The 25,998-nt window shown below is 44.4% G+C and overlaps 1 protein-coding gene across 1 annotated transcript in view; it reads right to left on the bottom strand.

Moving 5' to 3' along the window:
- Positions 1–1,408: 1,408 nt before the first annotated feature.
- The window catches only part of IGFBP2 (insulin like growth factor binding protein 2), a 47,713-nt gene continuing 23,123 nt past the window's right edge, over positions 1,409–25,998 (bottom strand). The window contains 3 exon segments of the mRNA XM_075317044.1: positions 1,409–5,304; positions 8,932–9,072; positions 9,722–9,927. Coding sequence (XP_075173159.1) covers positions 5,149–5,304; positions 8,932–9,072; positions 9,722–9,927 — 503 coding nt within the window. The 3' untranslated portion in view covers positions 1,409–5,148.

The following is a 25,998-nucleotide window of genomic DNA, read 5'->3' as shown; positions in this document are numbered from 1 at the left end:
TCTTCTTGGGATCCTGGATTTGGGGATCCTCGGCCATTTTTCCTTGCAGATCCTCTCCAGTTCCGTCAGGTTGGATAGTGAACGTTGGTGGACGCCATTTTCAGGTCTCTCCACAGATGCTCAATTGGGTTTAGGTCAGGGCTCTGGCTGGGCCGGTCAAGAATTGCCACAGAGTTGTTCTGAAGCTGCTCCTTTGTTATTTTAGCTGTGTGCTTAGGGTCATTGTCTTGTTGGAAGGTGAACCTTCGGCCAAATCTGAGGTCCAGAGCCTCTGGAAGAGGTTTTCTTCCAGGATATCTCTGTACTTGGCCGCATTCATCTTTCCTTCAATTGTAACCAGTCGTCCTATCCCTGCCCCCATAGCATGATGCTGCCACCACCATGTTTCACTGTGGGGATTGTATTGTGCAGGTGATGAGCAGTGCCTGGTTTTCTCCACACATACCACTTAGAATTATCACCAGAAAGTTCTGTCTTCATCTCATCGGACCAGAGAATCTTATTTCTCATAGTCTGGGAGTGCTTCATGTGTTTTTTTGCAAACACTATGCGGCTTTCATATGTCTTACACTGAGGAGAGGCTTCCGTCAGGCCACTCTGCCATAAAGGCCCAACTGGTGGAGGCTGCAGTGATAGGTTACTTTGTGGAACTTTCTCCCATCTCCCTACTGCATCTCTGGAGCTCAGCCGCAGTGATCTTGGCGTTCTTCTTTACATCTCTCACCAAGGCTCTTCTCTCTCGATTGCTCAGTTTGGCTGGACGGCCAGGTCTAGGAACAGTTCTGCTGGTCCCAAACTTCTTCCATGTAAGGATTATGGAGGCCACTGTGCTCTTAGGAACCTTGAGTACTGCAGAAATTCTTTTGTAACCTTGGCCAGATCTTGCCACAATTCTGTCTCTGAGCTCCTTGGGCAGTTCCTTTGACCTCATGATCCTCATTTGGTGTGACATGCAGTGTGAGCTGTGAGCTCTTATATTGACAGGGGTGCGCCTTTCCAAATCACGTCCTATCAGTGTAATTACACACAGGTGGACTCCAATGAAGGAGGAGAACCATCTCAAGGAGGATCACAAGGAAATGGACAGCATGGGACTTACATATGAGTGTCTGAGCAAAGGGGCTGAATACTTATGACCATGTGATATTTCAGTTTTTCTTGTTAAATAGATTTGCAAAAATTTTCACATTTCTGTTTTTTCTGACAAGATGGGGATGGGTGCAGAGTGCACATTAATGAGAAAAAAATGAACTTTATTGAATTTGCCAAATGACTGCAATGAAACAAAGAGTGAAAAATGTAAAGGGGTGTGAATACTTTCCGTACCCACTGTATGTGGATATTTGACTGCAAACTAAAAAATAACAATGTTAACAATGTTCTATTAAACTAAATGACTACAACAACCAACGTGTGAAAATGTTTATTCCATGTCCTTAGAAGTACCGGGAACCGCATGTTCTCCAGTACAAATCACTAAACTTTATCAACATGCACATATTTCATCAAATGTGTACAATTACAGCTCAATAGAGAACTCTCCAGTACTGTAATAAAAAAAATGCAATATAGACGCCCCCTGGGAATGCGTACATGGGAGATTAAGAGACGCCACCTTGTGGTCAGAGAGTAGAATGCACCTCTAAATTAGCTAATTCGAATGAATGGGGATGGGTGGTTCTGAGCAAACCCTACAAGGCTTATTATGGGAAGGGCACAGTGCAGGAAAAAAAAATGAAACATTCAAAGGATAATGTCAAAATAAATGTGCATTAATTCAGGAGACTCTTGTGACTGGTGGCGGATCCCAGTACCGAGACCCCAACCGAGCAGCACCTTATCACCTATCTTGTGGATAGGGGCAAGCTTGGCACAATCACTAAGTGAAGATTATTACATAAAGTGAATGTCCTTCCCATTATCCCTTTATACGGAGGACAGATCGCACTCTTCATACATGGAGAGGGGATTTTTCTTGCTCGTTGTTGCCCCCTGCTGGTTAATTTGTAAAGGGGGGAAAGTGACAACTTCTCTGCCTCACTGATGTTGTCACTGGACAATTCAGCCACCGACTGGTTAAATAAAGCTGAATCCTTCTACACCATCACATCCCCTATGGATAAGAATACGAGTCCGAACTGGTAGGAGTATTTTTCATTTGTGGGTGGAATTGCACTTTAAGGTCCACTATAATGTAGATACAAGAATACAGATAATGCATAATATATAACATAAGACAAACTATTAACTGAAGCAGAAACTAGCCCAGATCTGCACAGACACGAGTCCCTGCAAATACGGCGATTGTCTGGAACTAATTAGAATGGGCTGGGTCCATATCACAAATCTCCCCCCTAGGGGACTGTACAAATACATTTTATTAAAAAGATGCACATGGAACAGGCAAACATCGCACACAAGAATACAGAATACATTCACATAGCGAAGAAGAAGAAGATCTTTGGAACAATCGTCAAGAAGCAGCATTTATTTAATCAACACCATATTACACATCGCAAACGTTTCAGGATTTCTTAGGAATGGATATAAGTACGCAAAAGCCAATGACCAAGGTGGAAAACTTTCCATATATCTATGGGTTATGACGAGTTTATGAAAAAACACAGATGAGAGCACAGACTTAAAAAGATAAAAATATAAAAATCTGCTAGCAGTCAACACTAGAGGGCGCTCAAAGCATGCAGTATATACCCTGACCTCAATATAGAACTGTCTGCAATAACCGAATTAGCTTGCCCTAGTGCTGGCTGCAGACAGGATCTTATCCTGTATCTCTGTATATAGGGAGCTCCCCCTAGTGCTGACTGCAGACAGGATCTTATCATGTATCTCTGTATACAGGGAGCTCCCCCTAGTGGTGGCTGCAGACAGGATCTTATCATGTATCTCTGTATACAGGGAGCTCCCCCTAGTGGTGGCTGCAGACAGGATCTTATCATGTGTCTCTGTATACAGGGAGCTCCCCCTAGTGGTGGCTGCAGACAGGATCTTATCATGTATCTCTGTATACAGGGAGCTCCCCCTAGTAGTGGCTGCAGACAGGATCTTATCATGTATCTCTGTATACAGGGAGCTCCCCCTAGTGGTGGCTGCAGACAGGATCTTATCATGTATCTCTGTATACAGGGAGCTCCCCCTAGTGGTGGCTGCAGACAGGATCTTATCATGTATCTCTGTATACAGGGAGCTCCCCATAGTAGTGGCTGCAGACAGGATCTTATCATGTATCTCTGTATACAGGGATCCCCCCATAGTAGTGGCTGCAGACAGGATCTGATGTGTCTCTGTATAGAGGGAGCTCCCCCTAGTTGTGGCTGCAGACAGGATCTTATCATGTATCTTTCTATTCAAGGAGCTCCTCCTAGTGGTGGCTGCAGACAGGATCTTATGATGTGTCTCTGTATACAGGGAGCTCCCCCTAGTGGTGGCTGCAGATAGCATCTCATCATGTATCTCTGTATACAGGGAGCTCCCCCTAGTGGTGGCTGCAGACAGGATCTTATGATGTATCTCTGTATACAGGGAGCTCCCCCTAGTGGTAGCTGCAGACAGGATCTTATGATGTATCTCTGTATACAGGGAGCTCTGCTAGTGCTGACTGAAAGCATACTTTTGTAATATAATTTTAAGTCTATTCAGGGGATTTGATATTCAACATCATCAAAAGCTTAGACCACTAGGAAGATACACAACTTGATAACTTTTGTTAGAATTAATTATGGAGCGTCCCTTTTGGCTAGTCATGATTACTGTTATGTAAATTTTCCTTAAAGAATAAGAGGTATATAGGTTTGTATCTAATAACATACATGTATGCATTAAATATGTCTTATTATGAAGCCTATAACTTACTGTGTTACATAGTATCTTACTATGTCCCTCTATCATGAGGTCACTAAGTGGACAGTTGTTACATTTCATAAGGACAATCTTCTCTGTATTTCTCCCCGAATCCTTTCCATGTGTACAGAGTCTGGCAGGTGCTATAAGTGCTGGATAAAGATGGGGGATAAAGACGCTAAACCTTTCTATTCACCACAATGAACAATGTAGCAGTATAATAGGGTGGACATACTCTGGGAAGGGGGGGCGTATCACTTTTGTGTTCCCTGATATTAATAAATGACCAAGTAATAACTAAAAGTGGAATGGAATGTTTCCATTCTTTGACATTTGATACTATGTATCAGTTTAAGGCTATTGCATCCTTTTCTTGGTATATTACATCTTATAATCAGGGATTCTCCTCTTGGCACCTTTATCCATACTGCAAATGATGAGCAAACGTCTGAGCTTTTCTGCATATGATGATAATGGAGAGGACAAGATACGGCAGAATAACCCATCAAATCGAGCACCACACCCCAGAAATCCCAATGTTGACGAGACTGTTAATCTGTTGCAGAATGTGATCGTTTCTACAGCAGCGGACCCCCTTATTCCTCCGCAGGAATGTGTCATACCCCAGCAAGTTGTTGCTTTAAGACCCCTGCCCTTTGCTTGAAGATGGTTCTGCTGGAAGTGTCTGCGTTTGCAGTTAGTCTTATGGTTGACAGTTGGAAACAGTTTACGGACCCCTGTCCCGTGTCATGGCAAATGCACCAACTACAACTATAGTAAATAAGGTTTCCATTCTGTAATGCATTTCACAGAATCTGACATTTGTAACAATATAATATACAAAAAGCCGGAAGGATACATTGTTTCATAGCTATGATTGACAGGTAGCATGTGTCATGGCCGCATTACATGGTTTCCACCATGGACTCAAATAAAAAATAAAAAATGGTTTTGGCTCTGTCTCGGATGCCCTCGGCCCTAGAGATGATGAAAATGAGTGGACAGTCTTTGGAAATGTAGATGCCGGGAGACCTAATGTGCCAGCTCCCAGGTCACGCAGTGTAAGGTGCTGATTTGGGTATGGACCTGCGCTGTTGTCATTTAGGGTCATATGAATCACGTTTTGGAATTGGGGTGGTTTTAAGAAATATGGCACCTGTTGGCACAAGATTTGGCAAAGAGCTTAGACATCAACCAGCCCACTTACAAAACTGTCAGTGACCCCATGTGTATAAGTAGAGACATTGAGAGTAGCTGGCAGCATGCGGGGCATTGCTGGACAGGTAGTTACTGGCCGCGCTGTTTGCGCTCCTCCTCAGTGGCGGTGTAATACAGGTGGCACTCGGGGTCGCCTCGGATCGTAGGAGCTCCGGCGATCATCTTTCCAGTATTGGGATTGACACACCAGCATTCTCCTCGCTGACCATTCAGGGACATCTTACACTATAGCGGAGACAACAGAAGAGTTGTCAGTAAAGTCTCAACCACACGATAGATGTTACTGACACACAGAGGGAATTTCAACTTTTTTATACATATTGCTACATGCTGAAAGTGAGAAATGCTATTTCCTTTTGAATAAAGGGTTAATCAGCAGGTAAATAGCTGCCAGGCCACCTTACAGAAAGTGCAGCTACCAGGAGAAAATGAACTTCTATCCTCCCTGAAGCTGACGGCTTTCAGTCATAGTGGCAGTCACCACTTACTGTTCTGTGTACTATGGTATGAGCGGCGGCTGTAAGCACACCCCGCCACCTAGATCATCAGATCGTGGTGCAGCACATCTGTGCCGAGCGTCACAAAAGAAGTTCATTTTCTCCCAAAAGCAACGCTTCAATGAGGTGGGCAACAATGGAACGCTCTTTATTAACCCTATACCTGCTAGGAAAATAGCAATTTCGGAGATGACAGGTTCCATTTAAATGGGTTTTGAAAATACAGACAATAATCAGTGTTTTAATAAAGTATTCACACCCTGTGAACTTTTCCACATTTTTTTCATGTTACACCCTCAAATGTAAATATATTTTATAGGGATTTACGTGACATAGCAACACTAGGAACAAGAATTGGTGACGTGTAAAGGAAATGATTCCAGGTTTTCTAAATATATTAAAAATATAAATATGAAAATTGTGACGTGCATTTGTATTCAGCCCCCTGTAGTCTGATCCGCTAAATAAAATCCTAAGTTACTCTAGAAGTCACATAATTAGTGCATTGCATCCACCTGTATTTGATTTCTTCTCAGTATAACTCCAGCTGTTCTGTGGAGGCTGCAGAGGTTTGTGTGAGAAGATCAGGGATCAAACAGCATCAAGAAAACCAAGGAACACACCAGACAGGTCAGGGATAAAGAGAAGAGTAAAGCAGGGTTGGGTTATAGAAAAAAAAAAAAAATAGGCCAAGCTCTGAACATCTCACAAATCATTGATCAATCCATCATCCAAAAATGGAAAGAGTACAGAACAATGCAAACCTCCAAGACACAGCATCCACTGAAACTTGACATCCCAAGAAGGAGAGCATGAATTAGAGAAGCAGAAGAGAGGTCACTGGAGGAGCCTCAAAGATCACAGCTCAGGGGGAGAATCTGTCCACAGGCGCTTATTAGTTGTAAACTCCACAAATATGGCCTTTATGGAAGAATGGCAAGAAGAAAGACATTTTTGAAAGCCACAAGAAAAAAAAAGAAAAAAAAAAAAACCATGTAGGGGACACAGAGAGTATATGAAAGAAGGTGCTCTGGTCAGATGAGATAAAAATAGAACTTTTGGGGCTAAATTAAAAATCCTATGTGGGGTGTAAAATTACCACTGCACATCACTCTATAACACCCTCCCTACCATCACACATGGTGGAGGTAGCATCCTGCAGTGGGGAGACTTTTCTTCAGCAGAGGCAGGGAAGCTGGTCAGAGGCAGATGGGAAAATGGATGGAGCTAAATACAGCCCAGTCACAGTCCAGACTGAAATCAAAATCACATTGAGATTCAGTAACAAGACTTAAATATTTACTCAGGGGGCTCAATACAAATGCACTTCACAATTTTCAGATTTAGATTTTTAAAATTATTTTAAAAAAAAAATCAACTGTATAATTTCATTTACAATTCACAAATACTTGGTGCTTAGGTTTATTACATAAAATACATTTAGGTTTGCAGGTGTAACTTGAAAAAATGTGGAATAGCTCACGGGGTATGAATACATTTGATTGTTCACCTTGATTGTTCCTGAGCTCTGTGCAGCACGGTGGTAATATATATATATACTTGGTGCTCTTGACTCTGCATTGTCTGCTGCAGAACACATCCGTTATCTGATTGCTATTTATTTATCATCCATTTTTCTTTCGTTTTTAACATCTGCTTTTTGCTTACTGGATCAGTTTTAAATGGAAGAAATCATAATCCGTTAATGGATCGGTTTTCCTTAGACTCCAATGTTAAAAAAAAAAAAAAAAAAAAAAAAAAGGATTCTGCAGAAATCAATTATTTCCAAAAGGATTAAAGTTGTGTTTGCAGAACTTTTTTGCCGACAAATCCATTCTAACAAATGATTACTGGACGTGTGAACTCAGCCTAAGTCGGTATTTACTCAATAGTTCTGCAATATTCCCAAATAGCTTCTGTAATAGTTTAGCTCCCGGTGAATTAGTGCACCCCCAAAAAATGGCCATATAATTGCAAACGTCTAGCCAAGTGCTGCAAACTCCAAGTCAATACAATGTAAGGCTGTGTGCGCAGTCACGTTACGTTTTTTTCATGAGTTTCCGCAGCGTTTTGAGCTGCAGCGTTTTTATGCAAAAATGCAGGCGTTTTGATTTTCAAGCAAAGTCTATGAGAAATAGGGATTTCTTTTGCGCACTTTGCTTTTAAAAACGCAGCGTTTTAGTTGCAGAAAATTTGTCAAAATCTCTGCGTTTGAAGAAGCAACATGTCAATTGTTTTTGCCATTTTGGCAGCGTTTTGCTAACATTAAAGTCAATGAGAACTTTCAAAACGCATCCTAAATCAAAGTCCCAGCATTTCACATGCTTTTGTGACAAATTAAAAGCATGCATTTTTGACATTATAGTGAGGTCATGATATTTTCACACACATATAGTCAGACTATAAAAAAAATATTAAAACACTAATTTAACATTATTTTATACATAAATATTATATCATATTAATCTTTTTATTAAAATTAGCTATTTTGTGTATGATTTAAAGCATGATATTTGTTTTCATTTTTTTCATAGTATTTGAATGTTTAAACTTTATTTAGTAGTGTATATGTGTTGAAAACACATCTGTCTTTAAGTGCTGAAAAAGCATGTAAAATGCAGTCTAAACGCGGCAAAAACGTTATAGAAACGCATGCGTATTTTCAGCGTTTTTGTGGTCACAACCAAATTTAACAATGACAAATTCTGCCAGAGGATGCGTTAATTTCTGCAAGGTCCTGGACGCAACGTGCGCACATGGCCTAACAAAGTATCAGCAGAGAATGTGTGCATGTGATTCAGAGGATTGTCTCATCTGGATACAATTGTAACAAACCTCCACCTTTTTGCTGCGTTTTTTCATGACTTTAATGCAAATTAAAAGCTGCTTTTTACATGAACAGCAGATCCTATGAGATCCCAGAAATCTCCTGCTCTCACTTGATTTTTTTTTTTTCTTGACTGAAATTGAAAACGACTGCGTTTTTAAAAGCAGCAGCTTGTTAATTCTTTCAGTGTTTTTGCAGCATTAAAAGCAATGAGAAAGCAAAAAGACAACAGATGCGATTTTGCTGCTTTTAGAGTGAATGAAAACTGCGCTGTAGACAAATGACACCAAAATCGCACCATAAAATACAGTAAAACCAGCAGCTTTTTTTACTGACAAGAGCAAGTTTTCGCTGCAGAAAAACACAGCAAAAACACAACGTGTGAACGTTGTCTGAATATAAACACACGTTCCCATTCACTGATGGCAAGCAGAGATTGTGCAGAAGATTGCAAGCTGCAGATATTATATAATCATTAGTCATTGTTACATAACAGGACGGGCGTCCCCCGATTCCACATGCACGCACCTGTTTGAGGTTGAACAGACCGTTCTTGTCGCAGTTCGGGATGTGAAGGGCGTAGAGATGTTCCAGCGGCGCGCGCTCATCAGGGAGATTCATGGAGGAAATTCTCTCCAAGACCTGATCCAACTGCTGCTGGCAGAGACTCTGCAAATGGGGAGGAGGCTGTAAGATCTGTGCAATATTGTACCAATCACTCATCATTATCTGGCCTTCCCCACACTGACACATTGTAACAAGCCATCACCTGTGTCAGTCTCCTTATCTGTTGCCCGGTTTATATCTTGCATTTCCCCTATTAGTTCCCAAAATATATGCCCATGTTCTGCTAGTGATGATGGTGCAGGAGCTGCTCACATGAACTCATTCTGCAGCCAGAAATAAGCAATATAACACAGAGGCCAAATATATAACATAGAGGGCAAATGGAGCAAAATTCTTAATGAGCCCCAATTGCAAAAATTATCTAACCCAAAATACATGCATTTAAATAAAAAAAATAAGAACAAACACTTTAAAAAATCCAAATCAGCCTCACACATTTTTTTTTTAGGGAGCACACCGCTTTTTTTTTTTTCTTAAAATCGTTTTTATTGAAATTTTGCTTTTTATATGCACAGGCCCCATTTCATCGTTTGCAGTTTTAGCTGTCACTTTTCTTTTTTTTGGCTTTATATATTCGGTGACATTTATTGCGACAATTTCATGAAAACGCAGTTGATGAATTTGGAGCAAAGTCAGAAGGGGCTCCTTTTTTTCCTTTTCTGAGCACAAATCTATGCCCCGCAGTTCTCACCCTTTGCGCGGACTGTCTCTGGTTCTTCTTCTCATCATTGGCTTTGTTGACTTTTGATCGGTGATTTTCGCCGGCTCTCACGCGGTTTAACGCGTCGTCCTTTACTGAAGTCTTCACCAGACGTTTTTGAAGATTATCGGTCACCATCGTTCCTGCTTCTAGGTTGTTATCCACGATGGTGCTGTCCGAGCGCTCGTCCAGAATATCTGGGGGAAGAAGATGGAATGAGGCTCAACCAATGGGGGCCAGTTATCACCATCCAATCACAGTGCAGCCGTCATGTCATCAGAGCAACCAATCACGACTCAGCTCTCATTTCATTTAATCAAAGCTCAGCTTTTGTATTCGCTAAGCAGTGTGAAAAGTGACTGAGGTCATCGTCTCCTTCCTTCCCGTAGTGCACTTAGTACACGAGAGTGCACCCGGGCCCTCTTCTTAAAAGGACCGGTGCACCTATGATTGAGAAGCACTATGTATTTAAGGCACTCTCCCATTAGGGGAGGTGCCTGCGCAACAGATTGAGTTAGTCGGTGTCCTGATGTCTAGCTAGTTGACAGGGCCCATGCTCCTGCCCCGCATCCATTACCTATACCTGCGTTTGCCTTCCCATTGCAGTCTGTCCTTACCATGTCCAACATCCCTGTCAGTATCCATTGTCCTGTCTGCCACAGCCATGACAGCTGTACTCGCCTCACATTAGAGACTGTACCTGCCTATGCATGTGTCTGTACCTGCCCTGGGGGTCAGCTGCCACAGTCCCAGTCAATGCCCTGGGAGTGGCACCTGGCATCTGCCTTGTGGTAGGTGCTCAGTTAAGCCTGTCCCACTAAAGGGTAAGCCCGGGTCCCCCCTTTCGTCCAGTAGGTCCACTACTCCTACTCGCTGCCACTACACCGGCCACAAGCGAAAAATCGATGTACACACAGGATCAGACACAGAAATACACACATGTTCTGCTGAGCATTGTCTGCACCAGTAATAAACCACATACAGTACTGTACATCTGTATATAGTGAGCTCCCCCTAGTGGTGGCTGTGTAAATCTGTATGAAGTGATCTCCCCCTAGTGGAGGCTGTATAAATCTGTATGTAGTGAGCTCCCTCTAGTGGTGGCAGTATAAATCTCTATGTAGTGAGCTCCCCCTAGTGGTGGCTGTATAAATCTGTATGTAGTGAGCTCCCCCTAGTGGTGGTAATATAAATCTGTATGGAGTGAACTCCCTCTAGTGGAGGATGTATAAATCTGTATGTAGTGAGCTCTCCCTTGTGGTGGTAATATAAATCTGTATAGAGTGAGATACCTCTAGTGGAGGCTGTATAAATCTGTATGTAGTGAGCTCCCTCTAGCAGTGGCTGTATAAATCTGTATGTAGTGAGCTCCTCCTAGTGATGACTGTATAAATCTGTATGTAGTGAGCTCCCTCTAGCAGTGGCTGTATAAATCTGTATGTAGTGAGCTCCTCCTAGTGATGACTGTATAAATCTGTATGTAGTGAGCTCCCTCTAGTGGTGGCTGTATAAATCTGTATGTAGTGAACTCTCACTAGTGAAGGCTGTATAAATCTGTATGTAGTGAGCTCCCTCTAGTGGTGGTAATATAAATCTGTGTGTAGTGAGCTCTCAGTAGTGGTGGCTGTATAAATCTGTATGTAGTGAGCTCCCTCTAGTGGTGGCTGTATAAATCTGTATGTAGTGAACTCTCACTAGTGGTGGCTGTATAAATCTGTATGTAGTGAGCTCCCTCTAGTGGTGGCTGTATAAATCTGTATGTAGTGAGCTCCCACTAGTGGAGGCTGTATAAATCTGTATGTAGTGAGCTCCCTCTAGTGGTGGTAATATAAATCTGTATGTAGTGCGCTCTCACTAGTGGTGACTGTATAAATCTGTATGTAGTGAGCTCCCTCTAGTGGTGGCTGTATAAATCTGTATGTAGTTAGCTCCCTCTAGTGGTGACTGTATAAATCTGTATGTAGTGAGCTCCCTCTAGTGGTGGCTGTATAAATCTGTATGTAGTGAGCTCCCTCTAGTGGTGACTGTATAAATCTGTATGTAGTGAGCTCCCTCTAGTGGTGGCTGTATAAATCTGTATGTAGTGAGCTCCCCCTAGTGGTGGCTGTATAAATCTGTATGTAGTGAGCTCCCTCTAGTGGTGGCTGTATAAATCTGTATGTAGCAAGCTCCCCCTAGTGGTGGCTGTATAAATATGTATGTAGTGAGCTCCCTCTAGTGGTGGATGTATAAATCTGTATGTAGTGAGCTCCCTCTAGTGGTGACTGTATAAATCTGTATGTAGTGAGCTCCCTCTAGTGGTGACTGTATAAATCTGTATGTAGTGAGCTCCCTCTAGTGGTGGATGTATAAATCTGTATGTAGTGAGCTCCCTCTAGTGGTGACTGTATAAATCTGTATGTAGTGAGCTCCCCCTAGTGGTGGCTGTATAAATCTGTATGTAGTGAGCTCCCTCTAGTGGTGGCTGTATAAATCTGTATGTAGTTAGCTCCCCCTAGTGGTGGCTGTATAAATCTGTATGTAGTGAGCTCCCTCTAGTGGTGGCTGTATAAATCTGTATGTAGTGAGCTCCCTCTAGTAATGACTGTATAAATCTGTATGTAGTGAGCTCCCCCTAGTGGTGGCTGTATAAATCTGTATGTAGTGAGCTCCCCCTAGTGGTGGCTGTATAAATCTGTATGTAGTGAGCTCTCTCTAGTGGTGGCTGTATAAATCTGTATGTAGAGAGCTCCCTCTAGTGGTGACTGTATAAATCTGTATGTAGTGAGCTCCCTCTAGTGGTGGCTGTATAAATCTGTATGTAGTGAGCTCCCCCTAGTGGTGGCTGTATAAATCTGTATGTAGTGAGCTCCCTCTAGTGGTGGCTGTATAAATCTGTATGTAGTGAGCTCCCTCTAGCAGTGGCTGTATAAATCTGTATGTAGTGAGCTCCCCCTAGTGCTGACTGTATAAATCTGTTTGTAAATTTTACTCTATTTTATTGCACTATCTTTTAATAGGAAACATTGCTTATAAAAGGAACCTGTCAGCAGATTCATGCTGCACAAGGCACGGGCAGCATGAATCAGAGTGTGGCTGCATTACTGCTATGTTTTAATCTGAAATAAGACTTCATTTCGAATAATTATACTGTGAAAAGCCATCCGGGGCCTGTGTGCCAGCGGACTCGTCTGAGATGGATTCCCAGCTAAATTCTTCCAGCCCCAATCCCTTTGATTGACAAACATAGGGAGAGACCTGTCAGTCAAGTGCAGCGAGGAGGGAAGAAGCCGTCCATATACATATACCTTATCGGAGCAGACAGCTGATACATGTAGTCCTCGGACGGCTTTTCATAATATGTTTACTCTGAAATGTCACTAAGTTTCAGAGGAAAGCAGCGGTCAGTGACATTGTATCCAGTGTCTGATTCATGCGGTCCATAGGTTGTAAGAATCTGATGATCAGTTCCCTTTAACTCCTTCATGTGGGCGATGATATCGAGGCGCTCAGGAGTCCTGCTCCCGTTATTAATGTTTTACATTATGATACCTGAACGCTGTGATGGTGCAAAGAATCATGGATCAAGCACCTGGGGAGGGGGGTACAGAAAATGCAGATATTCTGCACAGCAAACACTCTGCACCCTATAATACAGTGCCTACAAGTAGTATTCAACCCCCTGCAGATTTAGCAGGTTTACACATTCGGAATAACTTGGCATTGTGACATTTGGACTGTAGATCCGCCTGGAAGTGTGAAATGCAGCAAAAAAGAATGTTATTTCTTTTTTTTATTTATTTTTTTTAAATTGTGAAAAGTTTATTCAGAGGGTCATTTATTATTCAACCCCTCAAACCACCAGAATTCTGTTTGGTTCCCCTAAAGTATTAAGAAGTATTTCAGACACAAAGAACAATGAGCTTCACAGGTTTGGATTAATTATCTCTTTTTCCAGCCTTTTCTGACTAATTAAGACCCTCCCCAAACTTGTGAACAGCACTCATAGTTGGTCAACATGGGAAAGACAAAGGAGCATTCCAAGGCCATCAGAGACAAGATCGTGGAGGGTCACACGGCTGGCAAGGGGTACAAAACCCTTTCCAAGGAGTTGGGCCTACCTGTCTCCACTGTTGGGAGCATCATCCGGAAGTGGAAGGCTTATGGAACTACTGTTAGCCTTCCACGGCCTGGACAGCCTTTGAAAGTTTCCACCCGTGCCGAGGCCAGGCTTGTCCGAAGAGTCAAGGCTAACCCAAGGACAACAAGGAAGGAGCTCCGGGAAGATCTCATGGCAGTGGGGACATTGGTTTCATTCAATACCATAAGTAACGTACTCCACCGCAATGGTCTCCGTTCCAGACGAGCCCGTAAGGTACCTTTACTTTCAAAGCGTCATGTCAAGGCTCGTCTACAGTTTGCTCATGATCACTTGGAGGACTCTGAGACAGACTGGTTCAAGGTTCTCTGGTCTGATGAGACCAAGATCGAGATCTTTGGTGCCAACCACACACGTGACGTTTAGAGATTGGATGGCACTGCATACGACCCCAAGAATACCATCCCTACAGTCAAGCATGGTGGTGGCAACATCATGCTGTGGGGCTGTTTCTCGGCCAAGGGGCCTGGCCATCTGGTCCGCATCCATGGGAAGATGGATAGCACGGCCTACCTGGAGATTTTGGCCAAGAACCTCCGCTCCTCCATCAAGGATCTTAAGATGGGTCGTCATTTCATCTTCCAACAAGACAACGACCCAAAGCACACAGCCAAGAAAACCAAGGCCTGGTTCAGGAGGGAAAAAATCAAGGTGTTGCAGTGGCCTTGTCAGTCTCTTGACCTTAACCCAATTGAAAACTTGTGGAAGGAGCTCAAGATTAAAGTCCACATGAGACACCCAAAGAACCTAGATAACTTGGAGAAGATCTGCATGGAGGAGTGGGCCAAGATAACTCCAGAGACCTGTGCCGGCCTGATCAGGTCTTATAAAAGCCGATTATTAGCTGTAATTGCAAACAAGGGTTATTCCACAAAATATTAAACCTAGGGGTTGAATAATAATTGACCCACACTTTTATGTTGAAAATTTATTAAAATTTAACTGAGCAACATAACTTGTTGGTTTGTAAGATTTATGCATCTGTTAATAAATCCTGCTCTTGTTTGAAGTTTGCAGGCTCTAACTTATTTGCATCTTATCAAACCTGCTAAATCTGCAGGGGGTTGAAGACTACTTGTAGGCACTGTATATCACCATTTAGTGCATCTCTTAATATTTGCAGAATCGTGAATTCTCTGCTTTACCAGAAACAAACCCCTCACTGTGCTCCTCCACATGCACCTGAGCTGCAGTGTAAAGCATGGGGCACAAACCAGCAGCTGAGCCAAATGAGACATCATATTCTAGAGCTCATTCTTCCTTTGCCACAAGTTGGACGGAGCGGGAGAACATACTGTGTAATAGAGTCAACAAATACAATGTATCACTAAAGTCAGTAAGGAGATATTTAGCAACAGATCAAGAGATCGACTCGCAAAAGGGATCATGTATCTGTTAGTCACTGTTGTCCCAGTCACATGAGGTTAAATAAACGGTTTCACAATGTGGCTACAATATCTCGGGAGACGCAGCGGCTTATTATCAGCTTCCGACCCAGATTCTGCTACACGATGCTGAAATAGTGGGGAATATGATCCATGATGTGTCAGAGGTTCTGCACGCAGCCGCTCGCTCCAGACCTTCACTACTGGTTTTGCTCTATTAAATACAAATATACTGCAATTGGAAACTGTCAGCATGCTGCTGTTGGTAGTCAGTAATAGTGTTCTGCTGTCTTTCACCCAAAAGCCTGATATATTATGGCATTTGCACTGTTTTTCGTCTTGTTTTTCCTGTTACTTTGCACCCGTTCTGGTAATCATGGGGGTCCCAGTAGTTAGACCCTCAACTGGGAAACCTTTGTACTGAAGTCTGATTTACTAACACATCAAAGTAAACCCGTCAGATGGAAAATGTGACCCAATAAGGATACAGCAGATTTCTATAGTTTTGTGGGAAGAATCAGTATTAGGCTGTGTCCGCACTTTGCGTCGTCCTATTTGCAGTTCTAAACGCACCCTCTGGCAGAATTTGCTTTTGCCAAAGTTGCTTTTGGCCACAAATTAGCAGTAAATATGCATGCGTTTTTACCGCGTTTTTGCGGTGTTTTTAGCGCTTTTTACATGCTTTTCCATTGCGTTTAGATAGATGCGTTTTGATCATAAAGACACTGCATATATAATTATTGAAATAATTCGAAAATAGTTATATTTCATCTAATTATAGCGGTTTTATAATATTTATTGGTAAAATAGAAGTAAATTAATATTTTTCTTTAATTTAATTGTCGGACTATGTGTGTGTAAAGGGACATATCATTCCATTATTTTGATGTCAGAATAGCATGCGTTTATGTAGTCCAAAACACATGTTTTCAGCATCAAAAAAGCAGGTTAAACGCTGGAATTTGGATGTTTCTTGGTTTTTTCCATTTCTCATTGACTTCAATGTTATCAAAACGTAGCCCAAATGGCAAAAACAATTGACTGCTGCTTCTTTGAACGCATGGTTTTTGCCACAAATTATGCAATTAAACGCAGCGTTTTGAAACGCAAAGTGCAGACAAGAAATCGTCATTTGCCATAGACTATTATTGTAAATCAAAGCGCGTGCCTTTTGGCAAGAAAACACTGCAGTTCAAAACGCTGCGTAAACGCAGGTGAAAACGCAAAGTGCGCACATAGCCTAAGGCCTCGGTTCCACTTGTGCACAGCTTGTGATGCGAGAGCATCGGAAGCGATATGCTAATGACCCTCTGCTGCGGGCGTCACATAAGGGTCATGTGACTGTGATGGGATCTTGTGATCAGATCACTGCTGCTGAGAAGAGGGAGGGAGCACTTTCTCCCCATCTCCTCTGCTGCCTGTCTCTGTGTTTATCGCACTGCGGTCGGATGACATGCGAGTGCAGCGCGATGTTTCACACGCTCCCATAGACTTGTATGGGGGTGCGTGAGCCAAGACTCTCAGCCAAACGCAGCATGCTGGGATTCATTTCTCAGGCCGATATGGGATGAGAAATCAATCACAGATGGACAGTGCCCCATAGTTTTGCCCTGCAGTAAGAGCAATCTGATGTTTTATCGGATTGCACTCATGCATGCAAATCGCAAGTGGAACCCAAACCTTACCCGTGTGTTCAGCTCCTGCTCCTCCTGGGTGTTTCTCAGGTGCACACTTAATAGGGGTAGTCACTGTTAGGACCGCCCGCTTAACGAAAAAGCACAAAAAGTGCAGAGGTTTGAATGGATAAAACACGACTTGTACTGAATCTTTTCCTACACAATTACTTATTAATCTGCTCGGTTTATACAAGCATATACGAGCAGGAGACACATTAGCATCCTGCGTCCCCCCCTGGAAGGCTAGGCAGGGGAACATGAAGCCTTTATAACAGAAGAAACTTATAGTTTTTGAGGAGTTTTGGAGAATTTGTTTAGTTGCTTCTCAGTTTCTGCTTTAAAAAAATCCATGAAAAACTCACTTTGAACAAAGCTTTCTGAAAGTAAAAACGTTCTTTGAGATTTGGAGGAGGATTTCGAAGGTTTCCGCTCAGTTTCTGTTCCTAAAACCCCTCTGTGTGCACATGGGCTCATGGATATCTGCGTTCTCTGGGCTCATGGATATCTGCGTTCTCTGGGCTCATGGATATCTGCGTTCTCTGGGCTCATGGATATCTGCGTTCTCTGACCTCATGGATATCTGCGTTCTCTGGGCTCATGGATATCTGCGTTCTCTGGGCTCATGGATATCTGCGTTCTCTAGGCTCATGGATATCTGCGTTCTCTGGGCTCAGGGAAATCTGCGTTCTCTGGGCTCATGGATATCTGCGTTCTCTGGGCTCATGGATATCTGCGTTCTCTGGGCTCATGGATATCTGCGTTCTCTGGGCTCAAGGAAATCTGCGTTCTCTGGGCTCATGGATATCTGCGTTCTCTGGGCTCATGGATATCTGCGTTCTCTGGGCTCATGGATATCTGCGTTCTCTGACCTCATGGATATCTGCGTTCTCTGGGCTCATGGATATCTGCGTTCTCTGGGCTCATGGATATCTGCGTTCTCTGGGCTCATGGATATCTGCGTTTTCTGGGCTCATGGATATCTGCGTTCTCTGGGCTCATGGATATCTGCGTTCTCTGGGCTCATGGATATCTGTGTTCTCTGGGCTCAGGGATATCTGCGTTCTCTGGGCTCAGGGATATCTGCGTTCTCTGGGCTCATGGATATCTGCGTTCTCTGACCTCATGGATATCTGTGTTCTCTGGGCTCAGGGATATCTGCGTTCTCTGGGCTCAGGGATATCTGCGTTCTCTGGGTTCATGGATATCTGCGTTCTCTGGGCTCATGGATATCTGCGTTCTCTGGGCTCATGGATATCTGCGTTCTCTGGGCTCATGGATATCTGCGTTCTCTGACCTCATGGATATCTGCGTTCTCTGGGCTCATGGATATCTGCGTTCTCTGGCCTTATGGATATCTGCGTTCTCTGGGCTCATGGATATCTGCGTTCTCTGGCCTCATGGATATCTGCGTTCTCTGGGCTCATGGATATCTGCGTTCTCTGAGTTCATGGATATCTGCGTTCTCTGGGCTCAGGGATATCTGCGTTCTCTGGGCTCAGGGATATCTGCGTTCTCTGGGCTCAGGGATATCTGCGTTCTCTGGGCTCATGGATATCTGCGTTCTCTGGGCTCATGGATATCTGCGTTCTCTGAGTTCATGGATATCTGCGTTCTCTGGGCTCAGGGATATCTGCGTTCTCTGGGCTCATGGATATCTGCGTTCTCTGGGCTCAGGGATATCTGCGTTCTCTGGGCTCAGGGATATCTGCGTTCTCTGGGCTCAGGGATATCTGCGTTCTCTGGGCTCAGGGATATCTGCGTTCTCTGGGCTCAGGGATATCTGCGTTCTCTGGGCTCATGGATATCTGCGTTCTCTGGGCTCATGGATATCTGCGTTCTCTGAGTTCATGGATATCTGCGTTCTCTGGGCTCAGGGATATCTGCGTTCTCTGGGCTCATGGATATCTGCGTTCTCTGGGCTCAGGGATATCTGCGTTCTCTGGCCTCATGGATATCTGCGTTCTCTGGGCTCATGGATATCTGCGTTCTCTGGGCTCATGGATATCTGCGTTCTCTGGGCTCAGGGATATCTGCGTTCTCTGGGCTCATGGATATCTGCGTTCTCTGGGCTCATGGATATCTGCGTTCTCTGGGCTCATGGATATCTGTGTTCTCTGGGCTCAGGGATATCTGCGTTCTCTGGGCTCAGGGATATCTGCGTTCTCTGGGCTCATGGATATCTGCGTTCTCTGAACTCATGGATATCTGTGTTCTCTGGGCTCAGGGATATCTGCGTTCTCTGGGCTCAGGGATATCTGCGTTCTCTGGGTTCATGGATATCTGCATTCTCTGGGCTCATGGATATCTGCGTTCTCTGGGCTCATGGATATCTGCGTTCTCTGGGCTCATGGATATCTGCGTTCTCTGACCTCATGGATATCTGCGTTCTCTGGGCTCATGGATATCTGCGTTCTCTGGCCTTATGGATATCTGCGTTCTCTGGGCTCATGGATATCTGCGTTCTCTGGCCTCATGGATATCTGCGTTCTCTGGGCTCATGGATATCTGCGTTCTCTGAGTTCATGGATATCTGCGTTCTCTGGGCTCAGGGATATCTGCGTTCTCTGGGCTCAGGGATATCTGCGTTCTCTGGGCTCAGGGATATCTGCGTTCTCTGGGCTCATGGATATCTGCGTTCTCTGGGCTCATGGATATCTGCGTTCTCTGAGTTCATGGATATCTGCGTTCTCTGGGCTCAGGGATATCTGCGTTCTCTGGGCTCATGGATATCTGCGTTCTCTGGGCTCAGGGATATCTGCGTTCTCTGGGCTCAGGGATATCTGCGTTCTCTGGGCTCAGGGATATCTGCGTTCTCTGGGCTCAGGGATATCTGCGTTCTCTGGGCTCATGGATATCTGCGTTCTCTGGGCTCATGGATATCTGCGTTCTCTGAGTTCATGGATATCTGCGTTCTCTGGGCTCAGGGATATCTGCGTTCTCTGGGCTCATGGATATCTGCGTTCTCTGGGCTCAGGGATATCTGCGTTCTCTGGCCTCATGGATATCTGCGTTCTCTGGGCTCATGGATATCTGCGTTCTCTGGGCTCATGGATATCTGCGTTCTCTGGGCTCAGGGATATCTGCGTTCTCTGGGCTCATGGATATCTGCGTTCTCTGAGCTCATGGATATCTGCGTTCTCTGACCTCATGGATATCTGCGTTCTCTGGGCTCATGGATATCTGCGTTCTCTGGCCTCATGGATATCTGCGTTCTCTGGGCTCATGGATATCTGCGTTCTCTGGGCTCATGGATATCTGCGTTCTCTGGGCTCATGGATATCTGCGTTCTCTGGGCTCATGGATATCTGCGTTCTCTGGCCTCATGGATATCTGCGTTCTCTGGGCTCATGGATATCTGCGTTCTCTGGGCTCATGGATATCTGCGTTCTCTGAGTTCATGGATATCTGCGTTCTCTGGGCTCATGGATATCTGCGTTCTCTGGCCTCATGGATATCTGCGTTCTCTGGGCTCATGGATATCTGCATTCTCTGGGCTCATGGATATCTGCGTTCTCTGGCCTCATGGATATCTGCGTTCTCTGGGCTCATGGATATCTGCATTCTCTGGGCTCATGGATATCTGCGTTCTCTGGGCTCATGGATATCTGCGTTCTCTGGGCTCATGGATATCTGCGTTCTCTGGGCTCTGCCATAGTCAGACAGTCCGCAGGAGATCAGGAGCTCTACAGGGTTTGGGGCAGGTAAGGCTCCGTTACCGCGATGAGCTTCTGCAGAGCTTTTGGAGATTTCTGCACCATTTCTGAGCTTATTTTTCATTGCATTTTGTGCACTTCTTTTAATTTGCATTTTTATCACATTTTTAATGCTGTTTTTTGTCTCTGTTGTGTCATGCTTTATTTAAAGCTGATTTATTTTTGAAATTTCCTGGTATTTGCCTTTGACATTGATATAATTAAAGGTGAACTACTTGCATTCTTAATGTCTTTCTGCTGCAGAAAAGCACTAAAAACACTTTTTTTTACCTGCAGATTTTCCACATCTTACGCAAGTCTACGGGGAAAATCTGCACAGAAAAACTCAGCGCAGCCGCAGGAGAAATTGATGTGTTGCGGATTTGAAATACGACCACAGATCAGTTTATGCAGCGTAAACAAAAGAAGCGCCGTGGCCAGGACGTATAGATCCGGCTACTTTACTGGACTGTAAGACGCTGCAGCGAATACTCACCGAATGCTCATCGTGGGAACGTGGGATAAGGAGGCAAGCGGCTGGCACTAGTGAAGGAGCTGGCAGTAATGGCTGTGGGTGTGCGGCCGGCGGGGTGCGAGCTCTGCGGCTCGGAGCCGGCATTCTTTAGGGTAATTTCTATAGGGGTGAAGCCTGCAGGAACCTGCTCAGTCATCTCCATACATCTCGTGAGTGTCTGAAAGAACAGTTAATCGGCGCTCAGTGCCAGCACAATCCTTGGATTATCCCGTGTTTACACAGCGATTACAGAATATGGCAAGGCTCCATCGCCATCGGCACATTGAGAACATTCCTGCGCAGCGCTGACACTCACACCGCCCCCCAAAGAAGCTCCTCACCCCCGGAGAAAGACAGCAGACGGGACTTGTTTACAATTGCAAAAAGACACTGGTATTAAAAGTTTGTGCACCCTCTAAACCCTGAGATTATGGCGGAGAAAATACATATTCCCAGCAGATTTCCCAGATTCCTAATTACTCTGTGCTGCTGTGGGACCCCGCATCTTTCATTATGCAAATCTTTCTGTGACTCCCTAAAATACCACAGCACATAAAACACTCAGTGCTGCTGGGGGCTCTGCACCTTCTACTGGGACGTATGTACACTGACTGCACCAGCAGAATAGCGAGTGCAGCTCTGGAGTATAATACAGGAGGTAACTCAGGATCAGTAATGTAATGTATGTACACTGACTGCACCAGCAGAATAGTGAGTGCAGCTCTGGAGTATAATACAGGAGGTAACTCAGGATCAGTAATGTTTGTACACAGTGACTGCACCAGCAGAATAGTGAGTGCAGCTCTGGAGTAAAATACAGGAGGTAACTCAGGATCAGTAATGTAATGTACACAGTGACTGCACCAGCAGAATAGTGAGTGCAGCTCTGGAGTATAATACAGGAGGTAACTCAGGATCAGTAATGTAATGTATGTACACAGTAACTGCCCCAGAAGAATAGTGAGTGCAGCTCTGGAGGATAATACAGAGGTAACTCGGGAGTCAAGATCAGTGCAGGATCAGTAATGTAATGTATGTACACAGTGACTGCACCAGCAGAATAGTGAGTGCAGCTCTGGAGTATAATACAGGAGGTAACTCAGGATCAGTAATGTTTGTACACAGTGACTGCACCAGCAGAATAGTGAGTGCAGCTCTGGAGTAAAATACAGGAGGTAACTCAGGATCAGTAATGTAATGTACACAGTGACTGCACCAGCAGAATAGTGAGTGCAGCTCTGGAGTATAATACAGGAGGTAACTCAGGATCAGTAATGTAATGTATGTACACAGTAACTGCCCCAGAAGAATAGTGAGTGCAGCTCTGGAGGATAATACAGAGGTAACTCGGGAGTCAAGATCAGTGCAGGATCAGTAATGTAATGTATGTACACAGTGACTGCACCAGCAGAATAGTGAGTGCAGCTCTGGAGTATAATACAGGAGGTAACTCAGGATCAGTAATGTAATGTATGTACACAATGACTCCACCTGCAGAATAGTGAGTGCAGCTCTGGAGTATAATACAGAGGTAACTCAGGAGTCAAGATCAGTGCAGGATCAGTAATGTAGTGTATGTACAAAGAGCTGCATCTTTTTATAAAACAATTTACAGAAGCTGTGAAGTATTCATATTAAAAAAACACTCAAGAACAAATGAGTAAGAAAGTTGCTGGTGCCTCAGATATTCGGCTCGATGTTAGGAATATTCCGTCCTCTGATTCGGAATATGTCAGTCATTTCTTGTAACAGTTTTACTGTTTGAGAGAATGCGCAGTTGCCCACACATGAATTGGGGATTTTTTCCACTACAAGGGCATCAATTATAGAATCTAAGCTAGTCTGTACAGTGAGTGACAAATACTCGTATACTTATTTAATTCTTAATTATTAATACTTATTAAAATAGGCAAAGTAAAATATCCACCAAGCGAATGGCGGCTGCTCATAGATAGATCTAATCAGAGCCTATAATGTGCTTTATACAATGGAAACAAATATGGATCAATCCCAACAGGTCACTCAACTACGATGACTGAAGAGCAAAATACGATTGCTCTGGTCCTGCAGAAAATGTGATCCCACGATCACCAGGGGCCGATCTGTGTGGATCTAAAGATGGAGAATATTCTCCTGGGACCGCAGAGTGGATTCACTGAGGATCCCTGTGTTATCTGTCTCTGGGAGTGTGGATCAAAGAATGATCCCTGGGTGAGAAAACAGAGAACGCACAGTGATAGGAGAGAAGGATGGAAACGCAGAACCATTGGTGACCGGTATAAAATCATTTTACCACCACTACACATTAATTAATGAAGCAGTTTGTAAAGGCTCTAAACAAAGAGGGAAGATGCTCCAACAACTACATCTGCAGAAAATGTACAGCGCTGAGCATGAAGAATGTAACAGCGGGAATTTTTGATGGTCCTCAAATCAGAGCACTAATAAAAGATCCACGTGTCAAAGATTCACTGAATGATGCGGAGGCAGTTGCATGGTCTCCTTTCACTATGGTTGTACATGAGGCTGATGCATGGCCTCCATTCAGTATGGTTGTACATGAGGCACATGCATGGTCTCCTTTCACTATGGTTGTACATGAGGCTGATGCATGGCCTCCATTCAGTATGGTTGTAAATGAGGCACATGCATACTCTCTGTTCAGTATGGTTGTACATGAGGCACATGCATGGTCTCCTTTCACTATGGTTGTACATGAGGCACATGCATGGTCTCCTTTCACTATGGTTGTACATGAGGCACATGCATGGTCTCTGTTCAGTATGGTTGTACATGAGGCACATGCATGGTCTCCATTCAGTATGGTTGTACATGAGGCACATGCATGGTCTCCATTCAGTATGGTTGTACATGAGGCACATGCATGGTCTCCATTCAGTATGGTTGTACATGAGGCACATGCATGGTCTCCTTTCACTATGGTTGTACATGAGGCACATGCATGGTCTCCATTCAGTATGGTTGTACATGAGGCACATGCATGGTCTCCGTTCAGTATGGTTGTACATGAGGCACATGCATGGTCTCTGTTCAGTATGGTTGTACATGAGGCACATGCATGGTCTCCTTTCACTATGGTTGTACATGAGGCACATGCATGGTCTCCATTCAGTATGGTTGTAAATGAGGCAGATGCATGGTCTCCGTTCAGTATGGTTGTACATGAGGCACATGCATGGTCTCCTTTCACTATGGTTGTACATGAGGCACATGCATGGTCTCCATTCAGTATGGTTGTAAATGAGGCAGATGCATGGTCTCCTTTCACTATGGTTGTACATGAGGCACATGCATGGTCTCCATTCAGTATGGTTGTACATGAGGCAAATGCATGATCTCCGTTCACTATGGCTGTACATGAGGCAGATGCATGGTCTCCGTCCAGTATGGTTATACTTGAGGCAGATGCATGATCTCCGTTCAGTATGGTTGTACATGAGGCAGATGCATGGTCTCCATTCAGTATGGTTATACTTGAGGCAGATGCATGGTCTCCTTCCACTATGGTTGTACATGAGGCAGATGCATGGTCTCCGTTCAGTATGGTTGTACATGAGGCAGATGCATGATCTCCATTCAGTATGGTTGTACATGAGGGAAGGAAGGGGCAGGGCAGCCTAGGTGGGGAAGGAAGGGTTCTGAATGCAGAGTCCAGTGTGCAGTGAGATGTGAGAGGCGAGCAAGCTCGGTCTGAGGTGACGGGGCAGAGTGTGGGAGTGAGACGAGGCAGTCAGCCTGAGTGAGTACTCTTGGCTAGAAAGCAGAGGAAACCCATGAGAAACGGTGGAAGAGTTGGGACTAGTCCGGAGCCGGTGGTGTGTACTAGAGTGGAGTGCAGCTATCAGGGGGATAACAAGTGGCCCCTGCAGGCGAAGGTTAGTGCCCTGACAAAGAAATGGAGAGGTGAGAACTTATCCAGAGCCGGTAGTGTGTGCTGGATCTGCCCTACAGTAAATCCGGGTTAGAGCGCAGCTACTAGGGGGTTAACGTATGTCCCCTGCAGGCAAAGGAAAGTGCCCGTAGAGAAAAAGGAAACCGTTTTTGTAGAAAAGGACCTGTAACTTGTAACGTACTAAAGTAAACCTGCTGCAAACAAAAAGATGGAAGCTTTGTCTAATAAATCGGTGTTTGGTTTACCCGCTGCCTGCAATTGTCTTTTTCCTGAAAGTGAAGAAGGAGCTGGAGAGCACAGAAAGAACGCTGTCATGAATGGGCCCCATGCATCCACACTCTGCCCCAACAACACACCTGTTTTGCAAGTGACGGCCGGGGTTCAGCCTGCGGCCCACAAGGCGAGGGGACCCGACTACACCCCCTGAGGCGCCCCCTGCCCCCGTTACACATGCATGGTCTCTGTTCAGTATGGTTGTACATGAGGCAGATGCATGGTCTCCATTCAGTATGGTTGTACATGAGGCACATGCATGGTCTCCATTCAGTATGGTTGTACATGAGGCACATGCATGGTCTCTGTTCAGTATGGTTGTACATGAGGCAGATGCATGGTCTCCATTCAGTATGGTTGTACATGAGGCACATGCATGGTCTCCATTCAGTATGGTTGTACATGAGGCACATGCATGGTCTCTGTTCAGTATGGTTGTACATGAGGCACATGCATGGTCTCCGTTCAGTATGGTTGTACATGAGGCACATGCATGGTCTCCATTCAGTATGGTTGTACATGAGGCACATGCATGGTCTCCATTCAGTATGGTTGTACATGAGGCACATGCATGGTCTCTGTTCAGTATGGTTGTACATGAGGCAGATGCATGGTCTCCGTTCAGTATGGTTGTACATGAGGCACATGCATGGTCTCCATTCAGTATGGTTGTACAT

The sequence above is a fragment of the Anomaloglossus baeobatrachus genome, chromosome 7 (assembly GCF_048569485.1).
Source record: "Anomaloglossus baeobatrachus isolate aAnoBae1 chromosome 7, aAnoBae1.hap1, whole genome shotgun sequence".
Taxonomy (NCBI): domain Eukaryota; kingdom Metazoa; phylum Chordata; class Amphibia; order Anura; family Aromobatidae; genus Anomaloglossus; species Anomaloglossus baeobatrachus.
Note: the sequence above shows the minus strand (reverse complement) of the source record. Positions and strands in the feature narration are given on the sequence as shown.